Source organism: Gallinula chloropus (genome assembly GCF_964237585.1).
Source record: "Gallinula chloropus genome assembly, chromosome: 5".
Taxonomy (NCBI): Eukaryota; Metazoa; Chordata; class Aves; order Gruiformes; family Rallidae; genus Gallinula; species Gallinula chloropus.
This window is the reverse complement of record NC_140090.1, coordinates 15,775,119-15,799,068: the sequence shown is the minus strand read 5'-3', so window position 1 is coordinate 15,799,068 and position 23,950 is coordinate 15,775,119. Positions and strand designations below refer to the sequence as shown.

The 23,950-nt window shown below is 42.7% G+C and overlaps 1 protein-coding gene across 1 annotated transcript; it reads left to right on the top strand.

Moving 5' to 3' along the window:
- Positions 1–938: 938 nt before the first annotated feature.
- Positions 939–17,449, top strand: PECR (peroxisomal trans-2-enoyl-CoA reductase; the record flags this gene model as incomplete). The annotated part of the gene is made up of 8 exons (XM_084264744.1): positions 939–1,056; positions 4,113–4,246; positions 10,322–10,487; positions 11,140–11,221; positions 13,073–13,169; positions 15,394–15,504; positions 16,076–16,187; positions 16,308–17,449. 8 exons carry the CDS (start codon positions 939–941, stop codon positions 16,394–16,396), a joined length of 909 nt encoding a protein of 302 aa, XP_084120870.1. The 3' UTR covers positions 16,397–17,449.
- Between the last annotated feature and the right edge of the window lie 6,501 nt (positions 17,450–23,950).

The following is a 23,950-nucleotide window of genomic DNA, read 5'->3' as shown; positions in this document are numbered from 1 at the left end:
TCCCACATTAGCCATCCCCCGAGGCAAAAATAACAGGGCAAAACTGAGATATACTTTCAAACATCTCTTCTATTGGAAAGAACAGAGGAGATGCCTGGAAAGATACTGAACACACACACACAATCCTGGGCATCAGCACTGGTTAAAATCACCTGCAATGGACAAAGATGCTCTGTCACTTCACCGTGGGATAGAAAGGGCAGTAACGTTGGCTGCCCTCCGTGCTGACTGAACAACCAATACTGAGCTTATTGGGGGCGATTTTAAATCGGGGGAAAGCCTCCGGAAAGGCATTTTAGCACAAAATGGCTATGTTAGGGACACGGTAAATGGTATCACCTCAGCCTCCGCGGCCTCTTCCCGACAAAGTCCGCGCCTGGAGAGAGGATTCTCCGTCCGCGGGTCCCCGGCAGGAGAGCGGCAGCAGTTTTCTCTGCTATTTATCACACCTTACTGACTTCTCCTGGCCGGGGCTCCGCTCCCCTTGCTCCCGAAGGCGTCTTCCCGCGTCACTGTGGAAGGTGACCCGAAACAGGACAGAAAAATAACGGACCCTCCTCCCTCCCTTTGAAGCAGGTGATGGGGCCGGGGGGGCGGGGGGGGGGGTGTGGGTTGCTGCGAGGCTCCAGCAGGCAGAGCCCACCCTGGGGCTCCAGGACGCTACCTGAGGAGCCGATGCCTCCCCAGGAGCCGGACGACCGGTCTCTCTACCGCGGGAACAGACCCGGGCGTTACCGACCGTGGATAAACGCCCTTCTTACCTGCCGCCCGCGGGGCTCCGGCGCCGCGCTGTGCCGTGCCGGAGGCGATCCGGCTGGCCGAGGCCCCAGGCATCACCGGCACCACCGGCGCGGCCACCGCCTGCTCGCCGGCCACGGCGCGGGAGGGCGGGGCCGCTCGTCACGTGGCGGGCCCGTTGTGCGAGAGTGGGGGGAAAGATGGCGGCGGCGGCGCGCGGGCTGCTGGCGGCGGGGCTATTCCGCGGGCGGGTGGCTATCGTCACCGGCGGCGGCACCGGCATTGGCAAGGCCATCGCCGCCGACTTGCTGGCGCTAGGTGGGCGCAGGGGAATAGGGAGGTCCGGGGTAGGGCGACCGTCGGGGGCGTACGGCCGGGCGTGAGGCGGGGGCTGGAGGTTGAGGGGGTCGGGTCAGGGAGCGGTCCGGCGCTGTGGTGCCTTTTGGGGGTAGGCAGCGTTCTGGGAGCGCGCCTGTGAGGGGTTTATGGGTGGGACGGTGGAGCAGGAGTCAGCGGAAAGCGAGGAGAGGTTAGTGCGGGCTGTGTCTTTTGACCTGCTGGCACTTGAGGATGTGCTGTTTTAAATACAGCGCTCAAAGCCGGGTTCCGTTAAACCCCGGCCCTTTCTCTCGTGCTCCCTCTGAGGGGAGCTTTCTTCCCGCTTAGCTGGAGGATTGATCTCGTTGCTGAGAGGAGGCAGGGGGAGTAGTGTGGCTTGGGAGCTGCTGTTCGCGCAGCCAGCTTGGAGGAGCGGAGCTTCTCTCGTGCCTGTGACAGAAATACCCCAAGGCTGAGGTGTCCCTTCAGCCCGCGCTGTGTGGGCTTTCTGTCTCCGAACGGAATCTGGTGGTTACAGAGAAGTGGCACAACCTGGAGTGAAAGGTGGTCTTCTGCGCTGTCCACCTTGCAGCGCCTTTTCTGCAGGTTTCAACTCAAGGGCTAGTAGGGTAGGGGTCATCGGCGCCAGGCTGGTTTGTAACGATTCACGGGCTCCAAAATGCCAGCGGTGGCGTTATGCCTCAGGGCGCCGCGCTCCCCCGTGCCTTGCGCTGTTGAACCGCGCGCCGAGCAGCTTCACGGCAGCCTAAAGAGCTTCCTGCGTTCGGACTGCGTGCTGGGAGACACCTCTGCCTCTCCTTTGTCACCCTTGCTCCTGGAGCTGAAGTGAGGGCTGGTTCTGCTACCTTTGTGTTACCGAGGAACTCGGCGTTTTTTAGGGTGTCCTGTGCTGCCATAAAGAGGTGTTTTTTAAACATCACCACACCGTTGGTTACCCAGTTACCTTAAAATACTACTTAATGTCATCTGCATTATTTTTCTCAACCAAAACGCAGATAATAAAAGTGTGTGTCCAGAACATTTTAAATAGAAAACAAGGTTACAAATCTCTGCAGAGCACACATGAGAACATTAAGAAAGAACTGTGGCGTAAGTCTGAGTAACCTGCCTTACCTGCAGACTTGAGAGCTGCTCCTGATGAGATGACCAGGAGCTATTGCCATGCGTCCCTTGTGCTTTTGGTTGTATTTATTTTGAGGGGGGTTGGCTGGACAGAGAATGCCCATAAGAGCAGTGATAAATAATGCCAGTTATGATGTGCATTGCTTTTATAACCAGTCTCCTCTGAAGCATTCTGGGCAGATTTACACTTTTTTTATCTGGAAACTCACGCCCTTTTCCTCTGCTCCTATCAGGAAATGGTCTGGTCATTCTTTGTGGGGGAAAAATAAGTGATGTAGTGTCAACTTGTAGAGTAGGTGCCAAGCGTTCCTCAGTAAGCTAAAATCTCCCCTCTCAAATTAGCATATTTAGCAAAAATATAGTCTTTTACTGGACCTTATTCTCTATCAGTGAGTGCATTAATAAGCACTTGAGTTGATAAATATGGCTGTGGTACTGTGACTTGGTATTTTTTGTTAATCAGTAATTGTGTGTGCCATTTAATTAACTGTGTGTCAGGTGGTTGTGCAAGTGACTGGATTTCTTAATTTAAAAACATCTGGAGACCTCAGGGACTAATGTGTTTACATGTGATGTTTTAAGATGGCCACTGATTAAAGGTGAAGCTCCCATTCCTAGGGATATGTGGTTGCAGCATTTCCTTCTGGAAGAATTCAGCTGCTCTATTTATTTTAATTTTTTTTTTAAGCTTTATGTATAGTTTCATAAGACAGCCTGAGCCAAATGAACAGCTTGGTGCTCTTTACTCCCACTAGTTATTTTGAGTTGATTCTGGTGTTTGTTTGATCACATGAGAGGCCAAATTCCAGAATTCCAGTCAGTAAAATAGCAACAAAGAAAAAAAGAAAAAAACACCCACCTGGCAAGATGCTACCTTTTTTTTGGGTTTTTTCCCCTAGTTTAGGGTGTAGAATTGGTTTATATTAAAGCAGGTGAACACCAGAGCTGTTACAAGGAAGGGATGGCTTCTGCTGGGATGCTGAAAATATGGAAGGAAGGAACTGGGAGTAAGACCTCCTTGCCTGCTTGTCAGTGGAAGCTAGTAATTTGGTTATCCAAAGTATGAAATTGCACACCTACTGGATTTGCACTAGAAACTAATTTGGTGATGTCTGGTTTAGTCTGTGCAGTAGCAATTGCTGAAGCTGTAAAGCTGTCCTGAGCCTGCTGGTGTGACAGAAGAGACTAGACTGGTTGTAATGCCATTTATTTGGCACCTGCATTGTTTTTCTGTTTATAATGAGTCCTTCTGCCTCCAAATGCTGAAAAAAAAAAGCAAAAGATTTGAGCTCTTGACTATTTTTTCCCTCTCATTTCTGAGCTAGGATTCTACAGTGTGTGGCAGTTCCATGGGGAATCTTCTGCTCCTGCTGTCTGTAGTCTGCAGATAGGAATTAATCTCATAAGGCTGTCATCCTTTGCTTCAGACTCATAGGGTTAAAAAGCAAAGCATTACATTTGCTCGCTACTAGTCAAAATTCCAGCCAGGCATACAGTAAGAACATTTTTGTGGTTTTAGGAGCAAGCATTTTTTTGTAATCAAGACCTGCTGAAACATCTTTAAATCACATAATTGATAAATGGCAGCTGTGAGCAGAGGCAGCAAAAGTGATGTCTGAAAGCTACTTTGCTGACTCTGCAACTCAGAGGCTCTCTTCCCTTCTGCTCAGAGGAGAGAGAACCTTGTGGACGTTTTTTTTTGATTGTTCTTTTCCTGGCACAGTGGGATCTTGTTGCTAAGAAGCACCTGACACCAGTCATTTCTCTCTCTTGCAACAACTTCAACACTCTATCTTCTAGTCAGTGACTGATAAACACCCATCCCACAAGCTATCTCTGTGATGTTACAAAAAACTAGCACAACTGTAATTTTAACTAAGTTACCTCCAGGATGTTTTATTTTGTCTCTACAGGTTGCAATGTTGTTATTGCCTCTCGTAAATTTGACCGATTACAAGCTGCTGCAGAAGAACTGAATAACACGTTTTCTTCTATGAGCCCTGCCAAAGTGACTCCCATACAGTGCAATATCCGTCAAGAAGATGAGGTAAAGACTAGTGATCCTGTTCTGGGGTTTAGCATGTAAAAAGCATATTGTGTGTATTCTTAGATCTCCAAAGGTTGTTTCTGGCCCTCTCAAAAGTCACTTACTTCAGGGAAAACGTGCAGCGCTGTTTTGACCTAGATAAAGATGTGCTTTCTAAGGGAATACCATTTGTTAGCCACTGAAGCAAGAAAGCATTTATAATTCCATGTATGTTTCTGACCACACATACATATTTCAGGTATTTGTGGGAGAAGCAGCCCTTGTAACGGGCATGTTCTACAGCCAAGCAGGAGCCCACTTAGCATGGCTCTGTCACAGCAGTGAGGGGGTGTTAACTTGTCAAGATGGAGACCTCAGAATAGTTCCTTCGAACAGGAAGTCACAGCATGGAATCTCAATGCTTGTGGCTTGACACAGGTGTCTCTCGTTGTCAGGTTTTACTTGTACTAAAGAAAATCCCTCCACAGATAATTACTGTTTTCAGCCAGGTTTCAGATTTTGGTTACAGTTTGTTGCAAACTGTATTACTGTCACAGTTGAGCTTCTTTCTTCATATTAGAAAAAAGGGAAGATCAAGAGCAAAAGTGCTTAACTCAGACTCTTCAGAAGTCTGAATTCACCTCCTAATTTTTTAATCTGTGTAATTAAATATTTAGAAGTCCAGCATCAGGTTGGACTTACTGAAGACAGCTAGAAAATATTCCAGTAACTTCAGATTGCCATAGATTTCTTCACTTTGAAAGGTCTCTATTAAATTCTATCCTACATTAAAGAAATATTAATCACCTTCAGTAGCTATGCAGATTCTGGAAAAATCCTTATGTACAACCATAAAGCAAACAAAAAAAAAAATTCTTCCCTTGTGGAACAGCTCGTGCCATAAAATATTTATAGTGATATACTTAGACTTTCTCTCCTGAAGAAGATAACCCTGGGGCTGTGCGGTATGTCACTTCACCTACCAGTGAATTTTAGGTTTGTGTTTGCCAGCATCAGCAGTGTGATATAATAGGTTATGACAGATGTCAGAGGGCAACTTACATGATTAAAGCTACAGGAGAGAAAAGGGGTGCAGAGAGAAAAGAGGTTTAAGCCTTCTTTCACATCACTGTTCCTGCAGAAAATATTCTGGCATGCTTAATAACTTTCTGCAGGGGAATCTTAGTTCTGTGTCAGTTTAAAAATGATTTAGTGGTAACTGCTGTATTTTGTGAGATGGCAGAGGGCTTGGATGACAAAGTGAGGCAATCTCCACTAAACAAACTACCATTCCTTCTTAGTTTTGTGTTTATTAGGTGTGGTTAAATATATATTTGACAAAACAGTCTTAAATGGCTTTGGAAACTTTTGTGAAAGTGGTTATAAAGCCATTTCTGTGGTGCTGTGTAAAATGTTTACGCATTATTCTGTTGCAGGTAGCCGTGCTGATACTTGGAGAAACTTCTCTCTGATATTTTCTTGTGTCCAATTTAGTTTTAAGCTGCATACACACCAGAACATTCTTACAACTTTTCATATGATATTGAAGAAGCCTCTATCAGGTGTCTTCTGCCAGTTCTCATAAACCATTGTCATTTCATATCTGTATCTATTGAAGAGGTGGTTTAGTGGAATAAGATAAATTAAACTCCAGCCTTGAATTTTTCAGTCATTGACTCATTCTTATAGTTTGACTCAGTTCAGACCTCCAACTCTTACTTCCTTCTCTTGAAGTCTTTTTTAGAGAAAAATCACTGTGAACATTTTTAAGTCTTTTTGTGGACGGTTTTCTTACGCATGTTAACATGAGAAGTTACATGTACCTGCTAGGAAAATATTTATCCATTCCATATGCCCATCTTCAAGAGCAGATATTCCTAGTGGTTATACACATCCTGTGATTTTCATTCTTTAGCTCTTGCTTTTCTGGTTTTGTCATCCTCCATTAGTTCTTCAATGCTGCAATTCTCAACGTTGCTGAAATTCTCAAAGATATCAAAATCCTTCATTTCTAAAATGACTATTGGCCCAGAAACGTATGGATCACACTTTCAGCTTTTAGCTTTGTAGAGGTATTCCCTGTGAGCCATTGCATCCTCTTCTTCTGCTCTTATACCGGGACCGAAGAATGTGTGAAGGAAGAAGACCTTACGAATGTTTCATCAGGGGAAAAAACTTAGGAGTTCAAGCCTCCTTGATCAGTCAGAACTGATCCATCACAAATTGTAAAGCCCAGGAAGCTTCCAGAACAACTACATAATTCATTTAGTATATCCTTCTCTTTGATGTCTTACTGAAACCTTTCTAAGAGTAAATCATTCTCTTAAAGGAAGCCACCGTGATCACCTGTAGGAACAAGCCATCTGTTCTTACTGTAGCATGTCTTTTTGCTTTTTTTTATCCCTCCATCTCCTTCATTTATTCTGCATTTCTCTTGAGGCCCCTGTGAATTTTGTCCTGGTTTTAATTTTATAATCGGGAAAACTGGAGGGAGGGACTTTGAATAGAGGAGATCTAAGGAAGATGAAAGTGCTTTCAAAATTGCCAGATGATTTTTTTTCTTTTTTTTTTCCTCCTATTGCAAATTTTAAAGTAACTGACCTCTTTGAAGATGACATAGCTCATTCCTCTTGTGTACCCGAGTTTGGATCTGTGAAATGCAGGTATTTGAAGGTTCATCCTTCATCTTATAGTGCAACATGCCTGTTAGACGTCTTTCTGGCCTAGGAAGAGTCAAAGAAGGTGCAGTGAATTAATAGCTGCAGAAGCCTGATGGCAGATATCATGGGAATAGCTTAATGAAGTCACATTTTTAAGTCTTCATCCTTAGAGGCCCTGTTGCTTTCTAGCAAAGCTTACTTTCCCTCTAATGTGCAAAAAGTAATCTTGCTTGATGGAGGATTTTCAACTGCTGCATAATTTGTCAGGCTTATTTCTGTCAGGAGTTGCTCCTGCTACTTTTGGATCATTTTCCATTGAGTCTTTTGTAAAGGATAACATTGTTTTGTTTTTAAAGATGGAAGAGAGTAGAGGGTTCTGGGATACTGAACACCTGAGGTTTCTGTGTTCGGTCTTCGTGAGGCCTTCTCCTGAAGCAGATATTGTGCACCTGTCCCTTATCCTGTGGTCTGGAGTGTATGTAGTGATCAATATTGCTTCTTAATGATTATGAAGCTGAAGCGATTTTAATTATTTTGATATTTTTTAGCACTGCCCACATAGTGAATTGATTATAATGAGCAGGCCAGATTGCTCTTGCTGAGATGCAGGCCAGACATCTCTCTGTGTATGTCTTTTCAAACCAAGCTAATTTTTTAAATATCCGAGGATCTAGTTAATCAGTTTCAGTGCTTCAACATAGCAGTGGCCAGAATGGAGGAGAGAGATCCCGTCCTTTTACATTATAAAAAGAGCTTTCTGTTTGTCTCTGTAGGTGCTGTGAAGGAGAAGTGTGTTTTTGTCTGTCTGTATTGTTGAGCTACAGCAAATCTATTGATAGGGGAAAGAAGGAGGTGAGGAACTTTTTACCCTTGTAAAGCCTTTGTGCTTTATGCTCTGGACAAACATTTCTTTAGCTGACATCTGGAGAAGACATAGCTAGGTAAATGGAAGATAAAACCTTGTTCATCTAGTAGGCTCTTGCTTTTCTTGAAATCAGCAATTCAGATTTCTGTGCATGGTGTCACCTGTCCATGCTCAAGCTCCAGCCAGAATTGCTGCTCAACCAGACCATGAAGCTAAACCTGTCACTTGAACACTTGACAAACAAAGCTCCTTGAGACAGACTCAATGCAGTACTATTTAGGACTTGCTAGTGAGCTCAGACACAAGGTAGCTTTGTTTATAAATACTTAATGCCTGTCTCAGTATGGCTTGGTAGGGAGCTGTGGCTAAGAGATTCCTGTTGTCTTACTTTAAAATGACACAAGGTAAAAATAACCATTACTGCTGTGCCAGAATGTCTACTGCTTCTGGTGCCCAAATAGCAAATCTCAAGCAGTCTGGGGTAATTTGCCTGTTGAGTTTTACAAAAGCTTAAGGTGACCTGAATACAGGGGGACATTTGTCCCTTTACTCTGTGTTAGCGAGTACTGTCATTTTATGTATCTGTGAAAGTGTGCTACTGCATAATGCATTTGAGTTGCAATTACACACAAAAAAGTCCTTATTGAAGAGCTCCAGTCTTCTGCTTATGTCTGAAGTGCCCAAGTTTGTTCTTTTCAGTCTTTTTCAGAAGAATGTCTTAAACTGTTAACTCTGCCTTCTGCAGTTTTGATTTGTTTCCAGAGAGAGTCTTTAGGAGCTTTTTTACTAAGCTGTTTCTTTGGGAGTTTTGAATTTTTAGGGCTAGAGAGGAATCTTCTTTACTTCACACTGTGATTTAAACGTTTTCTACCAGACCCTTTCTCACTGTGCTGGTGGTTGCTGTCACTATGTTTACTGTAACTGGAAGAAGCACTGCGATGATGCTGCCTCTACAACACAGAAGACTTAGTGAAGATTGCTACAGTTGGAGCCATCTGAGCTGTCACTGGAGAGCCTGCCAGCCTTTGCTGGCTTTCCACAGCAGAACTGAGATGCAGGGTTTTTTTTTTCTTTGTTTGTTTTCTCTGTTGCCCTGTGAATATGGTGTGACAAGTAGGAACAGCAACAGAATTTCTTAAGGTACAGCATGTGAATCAATTTGAATTGATAGGTCACAGGAGGATTTGCCCACCTGTTAGAAAACTTTCTTGTAATGTCTTTTTTCTCGGTGGATTTTTCTTCTGGGTTTTTGTTTGGTTTGGGGTTTTTTGTTTGCTTATGATTCTTAGCATTTTCCCTGTCCTCTCTTAGTCTTTTCACATGCACCACCCGATCCCTTGCCCTGGCCTGAATAGCCTTAGTCTGTTCAAACACTCCTTGTACTGAAAGCATTTCTCTTCCATAAATGAGCCCATACTTACAGAGAACACTCTTCAAAACACATTTCTCAGGTTGACAGGGAGAAGAGTTTGATAGTGCTGAGCAAAGTGTAACATTTGCTGCCTAGTAGACATAACTTATTTTCCCTAGTTGTGTGCAAACCTGGCAGTCTTTGTGGCAAGGTGGTTCTCACAAGTCACGGGCTTGAGACTGCTGTCACAGATGTTTTGGTGGTTTCTTTCCTCAGATCCCACAAGCTGCAGTGACTGGTCTGAGGAGTGAGATGCTATTCAGAATGTTAAAATGGTGATGTAGTTACCAACATCATTTTCTTTTTTTCTCAGCAGGCATTAGTTTTAGTCAGGCTTCAGTCACTGTATTTTCATTTTTTCTTCTTCAGAGAGGTGCTTCCTCACAGGATCCATACTATCCTGTTAAAACTCCTGAACTGTTAGCAGGAAAAGCAGCTATTTGTGAAAATGAAATGGTGACCCTCTAGATGACATGCAGATCATGAATTCCTTTTTCATTTATTAAATCAACACAGAGAAAGGCTTACTGATACCATTCACCTAGTCAAATCTGTTTCAGCAGCTGCATTGCTCCTGCTGTTTGTTTTGGGGTGGCTTAGTCAAATATTCACCTTCATCTTGCTAAAGAAGACAAGTTGTAGTCTTTCCACTGCTTTTTAGAGTTCATGTTTTGTAGAGTAGCAAACTAACCTTGGTCTGTGTGAGAAGATTGGCTGTTCCTAACTCATGTATCAGAGCTCTAGTGAATATACAAATGTTCTTATGACTTAAGTTTTCTGTTTAAAATACAGGTATATGGGTCAAATGGAAAAAATTAGTATCTTCCTTATGTGGAACTCTTCCAGCATCTGATGTGAACCCTCATACCCTTGTGAAAATGTCAGGAGATTCCTAGTAGGTCTTAGGGAGCAGGCTTTTGTATGTGTGTGTTTTTACTGCTGAAGGTTTGTAAAATCCTCTCCTCCTTTCAGTGCTGATATTCCTAAGTAAACATGGACTCAGTCCAATCCTTCTTGGCTGACTAAACCTGTCGTACCAATCTTCCAGCCCCTCTGAAGGCTGGTACCTCCTCTTTATGTGTGGAAAAGAGAGAAAACACTGAGAATCAAATTCCATATATAGCTTAGTCAGCATACCTCACTAACATGTACTGTTGCAGGTAGAAGCTTTGGTGAAGTCTACGCTGAGTCTGCATGGGAAGATTGACTTCCTGGTGAATAATGGAGGGGGCCAATTTGCCAGTCTTTCTGAAGCCATCCGTGCAAAAGGCTGGAATGCTGTGATAGACACAAATCTGACAGGGACATTCTATTGCTGCAAAGCAGGTAAGGACTGAACAGTAACCTTCATTTGTTTATTTGTTTTGCTTTATAACAGCAATACCAGAAGACAAGAAATGCAAGGTTTCCCTACCTTCTTTTTGCACACACTTAACTGACAGTGGATGTTTGTTTTCATGAATCTCATCTAAAGCTTCACATTAAACTGTACATTATGTTTGTTCATATATACAAATATGTGTTTAGGCAAGTATGATCTTCTGGTTGAGGACAGGTTTGGGTAGTCAGTTGGCTTGGATACTCACTTAAACCACTATAGGAAAACCACTTAACTTCTGTGGTCTGTACTCACTGTATCTAACACAAGAAGAGACTTCTCTCCCATCAGGGATGTAAATTTAAAGTTAAATTTAAGTGAGTTACATGATTCTCAGATAGCATTAGGAATGTGGAAGCATGAAATCTTGATTTCCACCAAAATGCTTCTTGACAAACATTAAGGTTTTCCCAGACCACACCTGTTAGCTCACCAATCCAGTGATGATGCTGTAGTACAAAGAGCAGATTGTTTGTCTAAATCTGCACAGGAAACTTCTAGTGCAATTGGAGTTAAGACTCCAAATTTGGCTTCCAGTTGGCAAGTTCATTTGTATACATTTATTCTGATATTTATAGGTTATCTTCCTCCTTCATACAGTGTACAATGCCTGGATGCAGGAACATGGAGGAGTCATTGTCAACATTACTGCTGCCGTGAGAAATGGGTTTCCTGGAATGTCGTAATATATATTTCATTTTTATATTTTCTTATGTTTATCCTCTAGAAGTACTAATTGCTCCTAAATACTGCATTTTAGAAAGGTGTATACTGGGCAGCAGCAGAGTAGAAATACAGTAGTTAGGTCAGGAGAGAGTGAGAGTCTCACTTGGCTGTATGTGTGGGGACCTCCTATTAATTCAGTAGGCACTACAGGAGTAAATGGTGTCTCTGGTCTATCCTAACTATGAGAAACTATGAGGCAAGACCTGCCAGTGAAGCTTTCACTGGAAATGGTATGGTAGTGGGATTAGCTGCATTCTGGAGGATTTGTAAGAACTTTGCATCTGTTGTTTTGCTCTTCTACTGGCCGTTTATGGGTCTTGATGGTGTAATGTGTTATGGGTGTTTGTAGTTCTTTCATCACAGCTGTCTGTCTGAAAAGACAGCATCCTCTCCATATCCATATGTGTGCTATATTTGTTCTATTTTCATTACCCTCAAAATGGAGGTGAGGAGGTGTCTTCTGATTTGTTGAAAGATAAATAATATTCAGAAAGTTGTTTCAGTTATTTTCTTTTCAAAGGAAATTTTGAAGTTGTCCAAATGCCACATTTTGGAACTTTCTTAATTGAAAAAAAAATCCAAATTTCTTCTTTGAAACACTGTTTTTTAGCTTTGTATTTCTGTTGAAGTGGATACAAAAATATAATCTGAGCAAATGGTATGTTATCTCTCTTTGTCCTGATTCAGGGGGAAAGTTTACAGAATTTCAGATTTTGAAGGAACAGCAGAATATTTTCTCCCTAGCTTGTTCTTGACAATACAGAATAAATTTAGAGATCCACAGGGTGGTGCTGAAGCCACAGTCACTGAATTTCTCCACTCTGGTTAAGTCTTGTTGAATCCTCACAGTGAATAGGCTGAAGTTATGTTTGAGAATTGAACCAAAAGATTACACCTAATTAGGAATAAGAGTGGAAAACAGTTTCCCAAATAACTGTTGTATGTGGATGGACAGATAGATAAAACTACTTTCAAATTAAATTTCTGTTGCATTCATATTTGGTTTAAAAGGTACTATAGAAAAAGAACTGCCTTTACAAGTCTGGCCACTGCTCACATGCAAAATCACCTGATAGAGTTTTTCATAAGTATTAATTCTGAATATAAAACTAGAGTGAGTGAGTTTGCACATAGTGTGCCTGGAGGTTATTTTTTTCTGGCCTAGACATATGAGTAAGTTGGGTTTTCTTATGTTTTTCTTAAGTTATTCTTTTCCTGGTATTTGAGAAGCTCATCTGTCTGTCTGTATCTGTTTTTTGCTTGGCCAGAGGAACTACAGTACGTTAGTTTTCTGAGTTCCACTGTCCATTATTCATGGCTGCATTTGTATTCATTTCAGACTAGTTTCCTATAGCAGCAAGGTGTAGGAGATCACTGTGCCTGTGGTTGTCTCTAGCATCATCCACCTGTAGTAATTTTTGAATAGAGGCTTATTGTAATAAAGTTTTTTAGAAGATCTAAACTATTTTTAGACCACTGTCCTTCCAAGTGTCCATTTACCTGTGCAGCCTACCTTTCATAATTTTATATGGTTTGAACTTTACCTCCAGCTGGTTTTTATTTTATAAGCTGCTTCTGCTGTAGAATGTAGCTGACCTCATGTCATGCTGGGGAAGAGATAATTGTTTCCAGAAATGGCAGGTAATTCTATAGCTTGTTTAAAGTCATACTTACAGCCTAGAAACTCTCTCTCTCAGATGGTTGGTCCCATAAAAAGCTACTCTGACTGCTGTAGTGAAGCTGCAGTAGAATTAATGTTGGGTGCTGTTAGCTGAGGGAACAGATGCTTCTTTTCGTTTCTCAACAGGCACACAGGAGCTGCAAGAGCTGCAGTAAATAACCTAACCAAGAGTTTAGCCTTAGAATGGGCCCACAGTGGAGTAAGAATCAACTCTGTTGCTCCTGTAAGTAATGGCAAATGATTTGATTAAACTCAGCCATCATGCATGTTCAAGGTTAAAAACTTGCATACAAAAAGGGATTTAAAAATCTATAGCCTGTAACTGTTAGTGGATCATTTATTTATTTATGTTCTCTCACCTAGGTTTTTCAGGTTATTTGAGAGTGTTATGTACTGCTTGGATGAAAGCCAGAGGTGTGGGATAAAATTGCTTCTGCTTTGACTTGGCGCTCTTGGTTTTGGTTTTTTCCAGCTTAATGAAATGATTCATGTGAGGAGTTGGTGACCTGTTTTACAAACTTTGACATAAAATTACTGAATGCTTTGTGTTTAAGTAATGATTACATTATTTAAGAGCTTACAAAACTTCATAGTTGAAGTTCAGGTATGCTCATGGTTTCAAAATTATTTTGAAAATCTCTGAATGCATTACATAATTTTACTTTGCTGTTCTGCATGGTAAATTAGATTAGGTTTAGGCATAAAAAGATTGTATTTGAAGTGGATGTTCTCTCAAAGAAATTGTATGTAAAAATGTGTGTTCTGATTTTTTTTTTCTTTTTCCCTTATCAAATATGTGCAGACAGGAAACCACTGTACAGGACACCTGAAATATGCCTGCCACATTTCTGAGGAACTAGGTAGCATGTAGCAGTCTTTTTAAATTGCCATATAGAGACACGAGCTATATTTTCTAGTGCATGGTACTGCAGATACAGAGGGTACATAGAAGCCCTGGTTTTGATGTCTGAGGTTGTGTAATGTGTTGTGATTTGTGTAATCTTTACTCTTAACCACAATTCAGTTTGCACATTTACTCCCTTGAAAACAAAAGAGGGAAGGTAAGTTTTGTCCAGCTGTTTCTACATTCAGAATTTAGCTTACTTCACAGTGTAGTTGTCAGATTTGTTTAGCTGGTCCCTAGGAAGATCTTTCTACTCTTTTGTAGGATGTCTGTGTATCCTGTTGTGCCTCCTCTCCTAAAACATCTGGGTCACTTTCTTTGGTGTAGTGCAGAATGCTTAATGGTTGGTGTGTGATGTTCATTCAGTAGCTCATAGACAGATAGCCTCTGTGAGGTCCAACTCACCTGGAGACTTGCTAACTATTAAGATCTTCTGGCTTGTTTTTCCTGTTTTTTTGGGTTTTTTTTTCTGATTTATCAAGTCTTCAGGAAGTATGTAATTAAGATGGCATTATTATGTGACTATATTTTTCAGGCATTCTAATTAACTAATGAATCATACCAATTATACTTTATAGCACATGTCAAAAGAAGTTTTCTACAAACACTTCAATGGTTTGACTCTTTCAGAAGTATCTGGTAGCTGTGTTACTATGCTGGTAACAAGAACAACAACAATAACAAAAAAGAATCAATGTTATAGTTCCAGTAATACTTTATGTCCTTCTGTCACCTTTATGGATGCACTAAATCTGTGGTAACCGTAGGAAACTGTTAAGCTTTATAAAAGCAGAGTAACATGTAGGGACTAGGTACATATAGAGGGAAACATGCATTCTAAACACAATAGTTTCACAAAGGAGTTACTTCCCTAGCTCCCAGAATAATCACTTGCATTTCACATAAAACTCAGAAGAGAAATCTTGGCATGTGCTCCATGGATTAATTAAAAATTTGTTCTCTTACTTAAACTCGAGTCCCAATGCTTATGTCATAACTGATCTCTGTAACCCTGCGTTCCCATTGCTGTAGCCTTCATCTTCCCTCTCAAGTCTAAACTGGACTGTATAATCAATGGAGCAAAGACAGTCACCTCTTTCTATAGCAGCTAATTAGGAAGAGTCTGAATTCTGACTGTGAAATCTGTTTCCATAATTCACAATAAAATCAATCTGGTGTTTTTACAGATTACAAGAAAATGCTGAGAACTTGTTCTTGAGGTTTTTGTAGTTTTCTGCTGTATGTTAATGTGAAATGCTTGTAATTTCAAAAGAGTCTTTGAGTTTCTTCTTTATAGTTTCTATAGTTATGGAAGTGACAGTGGAGAATTGGAAGATCCTGAATCATTGGTCTTGAATACAGATGTGGGTAGTAGCCAAATTACCTTCTTGTATAGACTATTCCATTACATTTAAAAACTTGCATTCCAGTCTTAATTTAATCACACAGAAAATCCCAGTAATGGCAACTTCACACTTTTACAAGGAACACAGTTTAAAGATGTGCAAAACCCCTTAATTTTCCCTATGCTGTTTTAAAACAGGGATTAGTGTTTTCAGAAACTGCTGTTGCAAACTATGGAGAGCAAGGTATGACGATGTGGTTATCAAGCATACCAAAGGTTCCTGCCAAGAGGTCAGCAGTTCCTGAGGAGGTAATGTATTTCGGAACATTTCTGTTATTTATACTTCTGTGTGTCTATTTTTAAACTGCTTTATTACATGGAGGGGGGGGGAAAAAAGACTTCATTTTGTACTATGATGGAATATTAAAAAAGAAAAACGTTTGTAGTAAAGTGTAGTAGTGCCAAGTGGGAGGCTTTAACCAGTAGTCACTGTTACAACTGAAAATTTAATTCAGATGCCTCTTACAGCTCAAGTGTTTCATAATAGATATTAGTTCCTGAAAAGGTTGACTTCCAGCAGGGAGGATTGAAAGAATGAATATTAATGTGAAAAAAAAAAAGTATCTTAAAATTACTTACCTTACATCTTCGATAAATTTGGATTTTCAGCATCTGGTGCTTATCTTTAAGGGCTTATGGGTTTTCATCTGTTGTGTGCTTGATGTTTGTGGCTGGAAAGATGGCCTTTAGACTGTTACTGTTTACAGTACTGAGTAGAAAACCTTGCTAAGTCTTGCTTGTAAAAGGTTTTATGAACAATTGTTCATAAACATGAACATTACCCAGCAATTAAAGATTTAAATTCTTGTTCTTTTGCCAGATCTCTCCTGCTGTGTGTTTCTTACTATCTCCAGCTGCTTCTTTCATAACTGGGATAACCATGGTTGTGGATGGTGGGCAAAGTTTATATAGCCATATCCTAGAAATACCTGGTAAGAAATGGGCTAAAAAATAAAGCCCTTCAAGAGATTGTTGTTGGGAAATGGGAGGACACAAGTAGTATGCCTAGTTTCTCAGTCAACTAAGTATGTTGTTTTATTTGTTTTCTCCAGATCATGACAGATGGCCTGCACCACCAGAAGGAAAAAATTCTGAAATGCTTAAAAAGCTTCTTTCTGGCAAGTTAAAGCCAAAACTGTAAAAGAATTAGATTTCACCTTATTCCCAGTTGTACGCTTGCTGGTAATCTCACTCTGGGATGTGGGTTTATTATTCTCAGTAATACAGTCTTTTTGCTCGTACATAACTATAGTGAGTGCCTTGATTTTTGTTGGTCTATATTTAAAACTTGAAAGGCTGTACGTAGTAAATTTCTTCTCTGAAACATTCACTGCCCCGAAAGCATTCAGTCCCCTGTGAAGGGAACATAAAAAGACAAATCCTTAATTTGCACAGGCATGAAGTAATGAGGAATCTGAGTCAGAATGAAGAAAAAAAATACCCCTTTTGAAGGGAAGGGGACAGAGAGGGAATGTTTCAGAATCCTTCTATTCTATTTCTCTGAAAATAATTAAAAATAAGGCAGAATACTGTTATTAATGTTTCAAACTAACATGGCATAGCATATTGAATTGTTTGCAGATAAAACGATGTACTGGAGTTAAGGTGGCTGTACTTAAATTTGATGATAGAATGATCAGATAATAAACTTCAGCTTTAACATACAGTGATAGAAAACAGTATAAATTCAACAATTTAACGTGCCACATCTTGAAGCAAAAGCTCTCATCTGTATTGCAGTGCTTTCTGCAGTGTGCTGTTCTGTTAAAGGAGAAACTTGGAATCCTTCATTTGCCAGTTAAAATGCTTTCTGTCCATACTGTGTTGTCTTACAATGTTAGCACAATTTTGTTCATCAGTGTCTCTAAAAACAGATATGATTTTTGTGATCAATGCAGAGATTGCATTTAAAAAAAAAGAAATCTTGCAATAAATTGCTCAAGGAGGCTATCTTTGTCGTTATTCACTTTTTAAATTCACTTTAAGGCAATCATTCCCATGTCTGATAATTTAAATGAAAATATGAAATACAAGTGGTGACTGCTGTAACAACTGAAACTTGTGGAACCAAGTTGCTGCTATAGAAGTAACCTCTTTAATACTTCATTTTGGATTGAATGTAAGACTCCACCAGTTGTTTGTTCTCTGCAAAGACATTTGATTTTTGTTTCTTTCATTAAAATATAGGAACTTACATGGGATTTGCTTTTTCATGATAATCTGAATCCAGTTTTGTGGGGTTGAGCCAAAATGCCTTCTCCTTCTGATATATCCTCTTCCCTTAGTAACTGGGTGGTCACTTATATGGTTGTGAGAAACTTGTACAAAGGTTTGTTTTTTTTTTTTCCCCCTAAACCTCTTGTGCAAAGTGTGTTTTGATTATTTCAAACATTAGTTCAGGGTACACAGAAAGATTCATGAAGAAAATACACCTGATAAATGCCTAGTCTATTGCATTCAAATGAAATTATTTAGTTTGTGAAGAGATTAGTTCTATGTTCTTACTGTCTTTCTGTAAAAGAAGGTTAAACATGAACGGGTGAGATTTGTGGAATTTACTGTCTCTTTATGCTTGACTGTGAGCTGCTACGGTACATGGGATCTGTAGAAGTGATGTGACATGGAAGTGATTTGATAAAACTAAATTACTTTTATTATATCCCAGAGCTGTTCTCAACAAGATTCAAGCATAAACTTGGAAATAATTATTTTATAGTATTGCAGATTTCCTCTTTGACTTTGCTGGAGTCTGAATATTCATAAAGAGAAGTTTAAATGTAACGATGGTGAAATGTGCTGTTCATCTCAGTGAAGTTAAACATTAGAAAGGTGGCCATTCCCCTGTGTGGGAGACATGTCCTGCAATTAATAAACTCCTCCACAGGTAAGAACTATAACAAACATTTCCACTCACACTGAACATGAGGAACCTGTATCTGGCTTTGCTGCCTTAACCTGCCAGCAAAGCACTGGATGCATTCAGAAGATGTAGGGTAATTCTCTGGAACAGGCTTGTTACTGGGTGTGCTTTTTGCTGTGGCAAAGAGCTGAAACAGGCCGACCTTTATGGAGCCATAATGTGCTGCAGCTTAGTGCAATGGGAGAATATGTTCAGAATACACTAGGGGTGAGGATGATGTAAGAATACAGAAAATACGTCCTCAAAAGAGAAGGGAAGACAGGAATGTCCTCTGGTTTTTATTTATTTATCAGTAATAGTACTAATGTTTCCCATTGGTTGAGGCTTACTGTGCACAACATTAGAATGCTTATCACATTATATTAGCTATTAGGATAGTAACTCCTTTGTTGTTATGGTTTTGCAGTGATCACAGCCTCTTTTTTTTTTTTTTTTCTTTTTTGCATTTGCAGGGAGAGCACAAAAAGTTTACTTTTTGGAACAAAGGTTTTACTTGGGTCTTTTTCCCTTCAATGCATTTTTATGCAGATTAAAAGTATTTTAAAAGTTTTGCAGAGCCTTTCAGAAACCCTGTGTTGTGTCAGCTGGCAGCATGAGTGCTTCAAGGTTCTGCTGGTAGTGTTGCAGATAGTATCAGCTGTAGCAAAGCTCTTCCTATGTCGTCATAACAACAGCCTTTGATCAAAGGGCACTGAGAGGTTAAAAAAAAAAGGGTGTGGTAACAAAAACATCCTTGACCTGTGTAAGATTTGGTTGTCTGAAGTTCAGAGAGCAGGGTTTTATTTTATGTTAATTTATTATTTATTTTGCAAGGGAGGTGAATGCAACTGTGGGAAAAGGACTAAGGAACCTTAGGAGGATTTGCTGCACTGAATGACAGTTACATCTACCTTTCTGGTGGAAATATCCTTTTGGTTGCTTTAATATTTACCTCTGGCTAAAGCTGTACCTATTCTGCCTAGCCCTTATCAGATCAATAAATAGGTGCTTATCAACTGCTACTTTGCTCCACTGTCACAGAATTTTACATTTATGAAAACAGTGTAGTTCCATGAACGGGAATTTTTATCACCTGTACTTGCTTGTAAAGACAAACAAGACTTATGTCTTGTTTTACAGACACTCTATGTTAAGCAGAATATTGATTATGAGGGGTATTTGTTTAGTGTAAAGTGAAGTTTGATTATTATGGGGTTTTAATTAGTGTAAAATGAAGCCTGTGTTGTATAAAAAAAAATTTCATTCTTTAAAGATAGAAATTTGTCATGTTTGCCAAAGGGAATGCAGTCTGTGCAGTAAGGTCCTGCCTTAAGATATAAATGAATAAATATAAGGCCACAGTCAATTGTTACAGGCTTTTATGGCTATGTTCTATTTTCTGAATAGTTATATAGAATGTCCTTTATAATCTTTAAGAAAGCATGCAATTTGTCATAGTGTCATTTCATATACTTCTAATTGGCATCTCCTAGTTTACTCTTGCCATCTCCACTAACAGACTGTGTTAAATGGTTGCGTAATGTAGACATTAGGGGAATAGTCTTACTAGCAAAGTGCCTATGAGTTGCTGCATAAACTTCAGTCATGGGGTTGGAATAGACAAACCTGTCAGTACTGCTGCCCAGTCTTATGTATAGTGTGCTTTGTCTGGAGAAGCAACTACTGTATTTTTCATATACTTTGGTCTGTTTCAAGTTTGGTCTGCTCAGTATTTATTTTGTTCAGGAGTTAAACTTAAATGTCTTGGGCAATGGGAATGCATCCTGAAATGCAAAATATTCCAGTCTGGATAAGAAATTCAGTTGCTAGTGGGGGAAAGATGAAGCTTCTTATGAATTTTCTAGCAGTGGTTTAGGACTGCCCTTCCCAAGCTGTTTACTTTTCCTCTCTTTTGGCATCAGCCTCACGGGGATGATGCATTTGTATGGGGAAAAACTGGAACTACTGAGATGCAGGCGTGGGTTTCCTTCTGTTATGGCAGAGGAGTGTAGCAGGCAGGTAGGACTAGCAAAGGCTTAAAATAATACTGTTGTTTGCTTGAGGTGTGTGAGCTGCATTTAAATTTATAAACAGAATGTTGGCCCTCCTGCTGGTGAGGAAGGACTCTTGATCTTGTTAGAATATCCTGGCATCACAAACTTTACGCTACTGCTGTTCCCAAAAGAAGATGTTTTGCCTTCATTTATCTGCTCTGTCTCCAGCAGCTTGTTCCCTTGCCTGTTAAGCCATCTTTTGATTAAATATATATGAAATTAATCACTCAGCCAGATCCTTTTCTGGATGTAGTACAAAATGCAGTAGCATGGTAATATGATGCCAGTTATAGGAAGAAGTGATGTGGAAGCAAAGAAACTTATGGAGGAAAAGGAGGATGATGGCATTGCTGTGAAATGGGGCTGGTTTGTTCCCATTTCAAGTGTTTAGAAGCTATGGCTTTCCTGTTAAGTAATATAGGTACTTGTTAGCCTCAAGCAATATGTCTAGAAGGTGAGAACCACTTATTGCAATGAGGTATTGATTCTGGAATCCAGGGAGGGCCATACTGCCAGATATCAGTCAATTGCTTGAGTAGACTATCCTAAGATGTGCTTACCCTGTAATTTCCACCCACACTCCTCCCAACTTCCATTGCCTGTACAGGGCTTGTACTGAATGCATAAATAATTAATATGCTTTATTGCAACTTTAGTAATCTATTTTTATACTCTTTTCCATATCAGCAATTACACTGTTCTTATAAGCTTTATTTTGCTCCAGTAGCATGACATATGATCCCAGAACCATGCCTCTGGGTTTGGGTTGAGCTCAGTGTGAGCCAGCATCATAAATGCTGGTCCCTGGTGTAGATAGATATTTTTAATCTCAAAGTCAATATTTAGCTGTTTACCCTCATCCTGATACCAAAGATTCTCTGTTTTAGGGATTACGGCACAGTAGCGCTGATGCCTGTCAGGATGTTACACCACTCATGGGATGGTGCTCACCCTGCAGTGACAGCTCTGTGCTGTTCAGGCTTTGTGCAGAAATAAAGGACCACTGGGGCAGAGGAATGTGGAATGGTTTCCCACAACCTTTGCTAGCGTCTTCTGCAATGAAGGAAGTCTGACTACAAAACCTACTGTTCACTAACCCTTCCATCAGTGAAATGCATTTGTGAGATGCTAAAACTGACAAATGGCCATGAACTGGAACATTAAGGCAAGGGAAACACTGGATGTGTTTTCAAAGCTGTGTAAGCAGCTGTGGCTCATTGATCTTGCTTGATGGTGCAGGAGCATCATGTAACGTCAGCATTTTTCTTGGATCTTTCCCTATCATTTAGCAGAAAAGGTCACCTTTTTAACTTTCTGGTTAAAGAATCTTGGTCACAACAAGTGTCTTGTGAATGTGACTGACAGTTTTACCAACTGGGGAACAATGTGTCTCAGCTCTGAGGGATGACTCTGTCTCCTTCATGTTGGCTCTGGAGTTATTAATCAGTGTGATTCAGAGCCTTGTTCCTTTTTCAGATGTGCTTCATCATTCGGTCTTTCTTTAGCACAGTCCTCTACAATCCATTTTTTTAATGAAAAGATCATGATTCTTGTTTTTATCATTTTCTGCCGCCTATTTCAGTGGAGGATCTCAAAATACTCAGGTTATAGGCCTTCATGTGGTATTTTTTTTTTAGTTCCCTAGGTGGTTCCCACTTGAGTTGTCTGGGTATGCAGCTCAGGCTCCTGTCCCACTGAAGACTTGGCTGTTTGAAAGACCTTCCCTGCATTAATATGTATGACACTGCATATACGTCTATAATAATGATAAAGTCCTAAACATCCATTCAAGTAGGTGTGCCCAGATTTAAGGTGGCCCAAAAAAGCGCCCCCAACCCTTGTTTTAGGAAGATTTTGAGGGCTTGCCCGGGTTTTACAAACCTCTAATTGTCTCAAAAGTTATAAATACTTTTGGCCTCTCGGACAGAAAAGAGTGAGTGGCAGCTCAGCAGGGCCTGCTGTGCTGTGCAGGCAGGTGCAGCAGCACACATCCACCCCTCCCTCTCTGAACACACAGAGCCTGGCGCCTGTCACCGAGGGGGGTTTGCTAAACGTACACAGGTCAGTTGAGCATCTTTGTGCACACTGGTTCTGGCTGTAAGCTTTAAATTTCTACAGAAGTAATTATGCTGCCAAGCAACTATTTATGGTCATCTGCTACTTTGGCTTGGAGGGTGGTGGTGACAGCTGTCCCAGGTACCGGGGAGTGTTTCCTCACTGCTTAGGGTAGGGTAGCATCCGTCTTCCTAGCACGCATCGCCTTCCCGAGGGCAGAATGAATGGTCACCCCGTGCTGGGAGAAACAGCACCCTGAACGCACAGCGTTTTGGGCTGTCCCGAAAGGAGGGCGCAGCCGTGGGCTGAAAGCCGGCCCTACCTTGGGCCTGCCGCCCCGGGCTGCTCGGGCAGGCCGCGCAGCGGTGTGCAAGGGCAGAGAGTTCCCGTCCCCATCTCGTCCTGGAACAACAGGGCTCGCACGACGCCAGAAAAGCCACGGGCTGGGCCCAGCTGCCACTCGCCTGACACGGGACAGCGGCCGCTTCTCCGTGCGTGCGGCGCGGCCCTTGAGCTGCAAGAGCCGGCGCGCAGCCCTGTGCCGCTGGCCTGCCAGGGCACCGCGGAGGGGCCGGTACCACCGCGCCTGCAGGCGGGGCGGCAGCGCTTCTCTGCAGCAGCACCGGGAGAGGCGGGGCCTGGCCCCGGCCTCAGTCGGGCCGCCTTAGGGACGGCGCGTTCCGCAAGGTCGCCTCCCGCGCCGCCAGCCCCGGGGACCGTGAGGGAGGCGGCGGCCCCGCCCCCTAAAGAAAGGCGGGAGAGGTGCGCATGCGCCTCCGCAACCTCTAGCGCCTCCTCTGCGCGCGTGCGTACCGCCCGTGCACCGTGACGCTGCCGTAGTGACGTCCCGCGCTCCCCCGCCCTCGTCTCCCCCCCCCCCCCCGCTGGCGGTGGGGCCGACGTCACGAGTTTCGGCGGAGAAGGAGGCGGAGCTTTCGGTTGGCAGCAGAAGCGGCGGCGGCCGCCGGCGCCTCACGCCTGACGGGATCCCCCCGGCCCGGCCCGGCTCGGCCCGGCCGCAGCGCCAGCGCCCCGGGGGCGCCTTCCCCGCTCTCCCCCGCGCGGGCCCGCCTCGGCGCGCGGCCTCGGTGCCTCCTGTCACCCTCCCCGCCGTGCCCCCGCGCGGGCAGGCCCCGGGCCCCTTCCCCCCCGCCTCGGGGGGGGTGGGCTCCTCTCCGGAAACCTGGCCGCTCTCTCCGCGCCGCCTGCCCAGCCGGGCCTGCGCCCTCCGTCGCCGGGCGGCGCGGGGGGTCCCTCGCGGCCGCCCGGCCTCCGCTGTGACACAGGTCGGTGCCGGCGCGGCGGGCGGGGGCGGCGCTGGGAAAGGCCGGGCGGGGGGCGGCCCTCGGCTTCCCCGACGCGCGTGTGTTTCGGGGTCGGGTTTGTCCGTGCCCGTTGGAGGGGGCCGCCGGGTCGAGGGGACGGCTTCGGCATCCGGGAGGCGCCCGGGCTGGCGGGGGCAGCGCGCACCGCGCTGCTGGAAGCCGCCGGGGACACCGTTCCTGAGCAGGCGGAGGTACGCGGCGGTGGAGTGATTTGAGGTGCTGGGGGGGGGATATGACACGTTAGTGATCTGCGTTGTAACTGCAGGATCTTAAGGGTTTTTACGAGCTCTGCAAATGTTTGTGTGTCACCATAAACCTCGCTGCGTGCTGATGCTCTAGTCTCCTGTCTGAAAGCCGCTCCG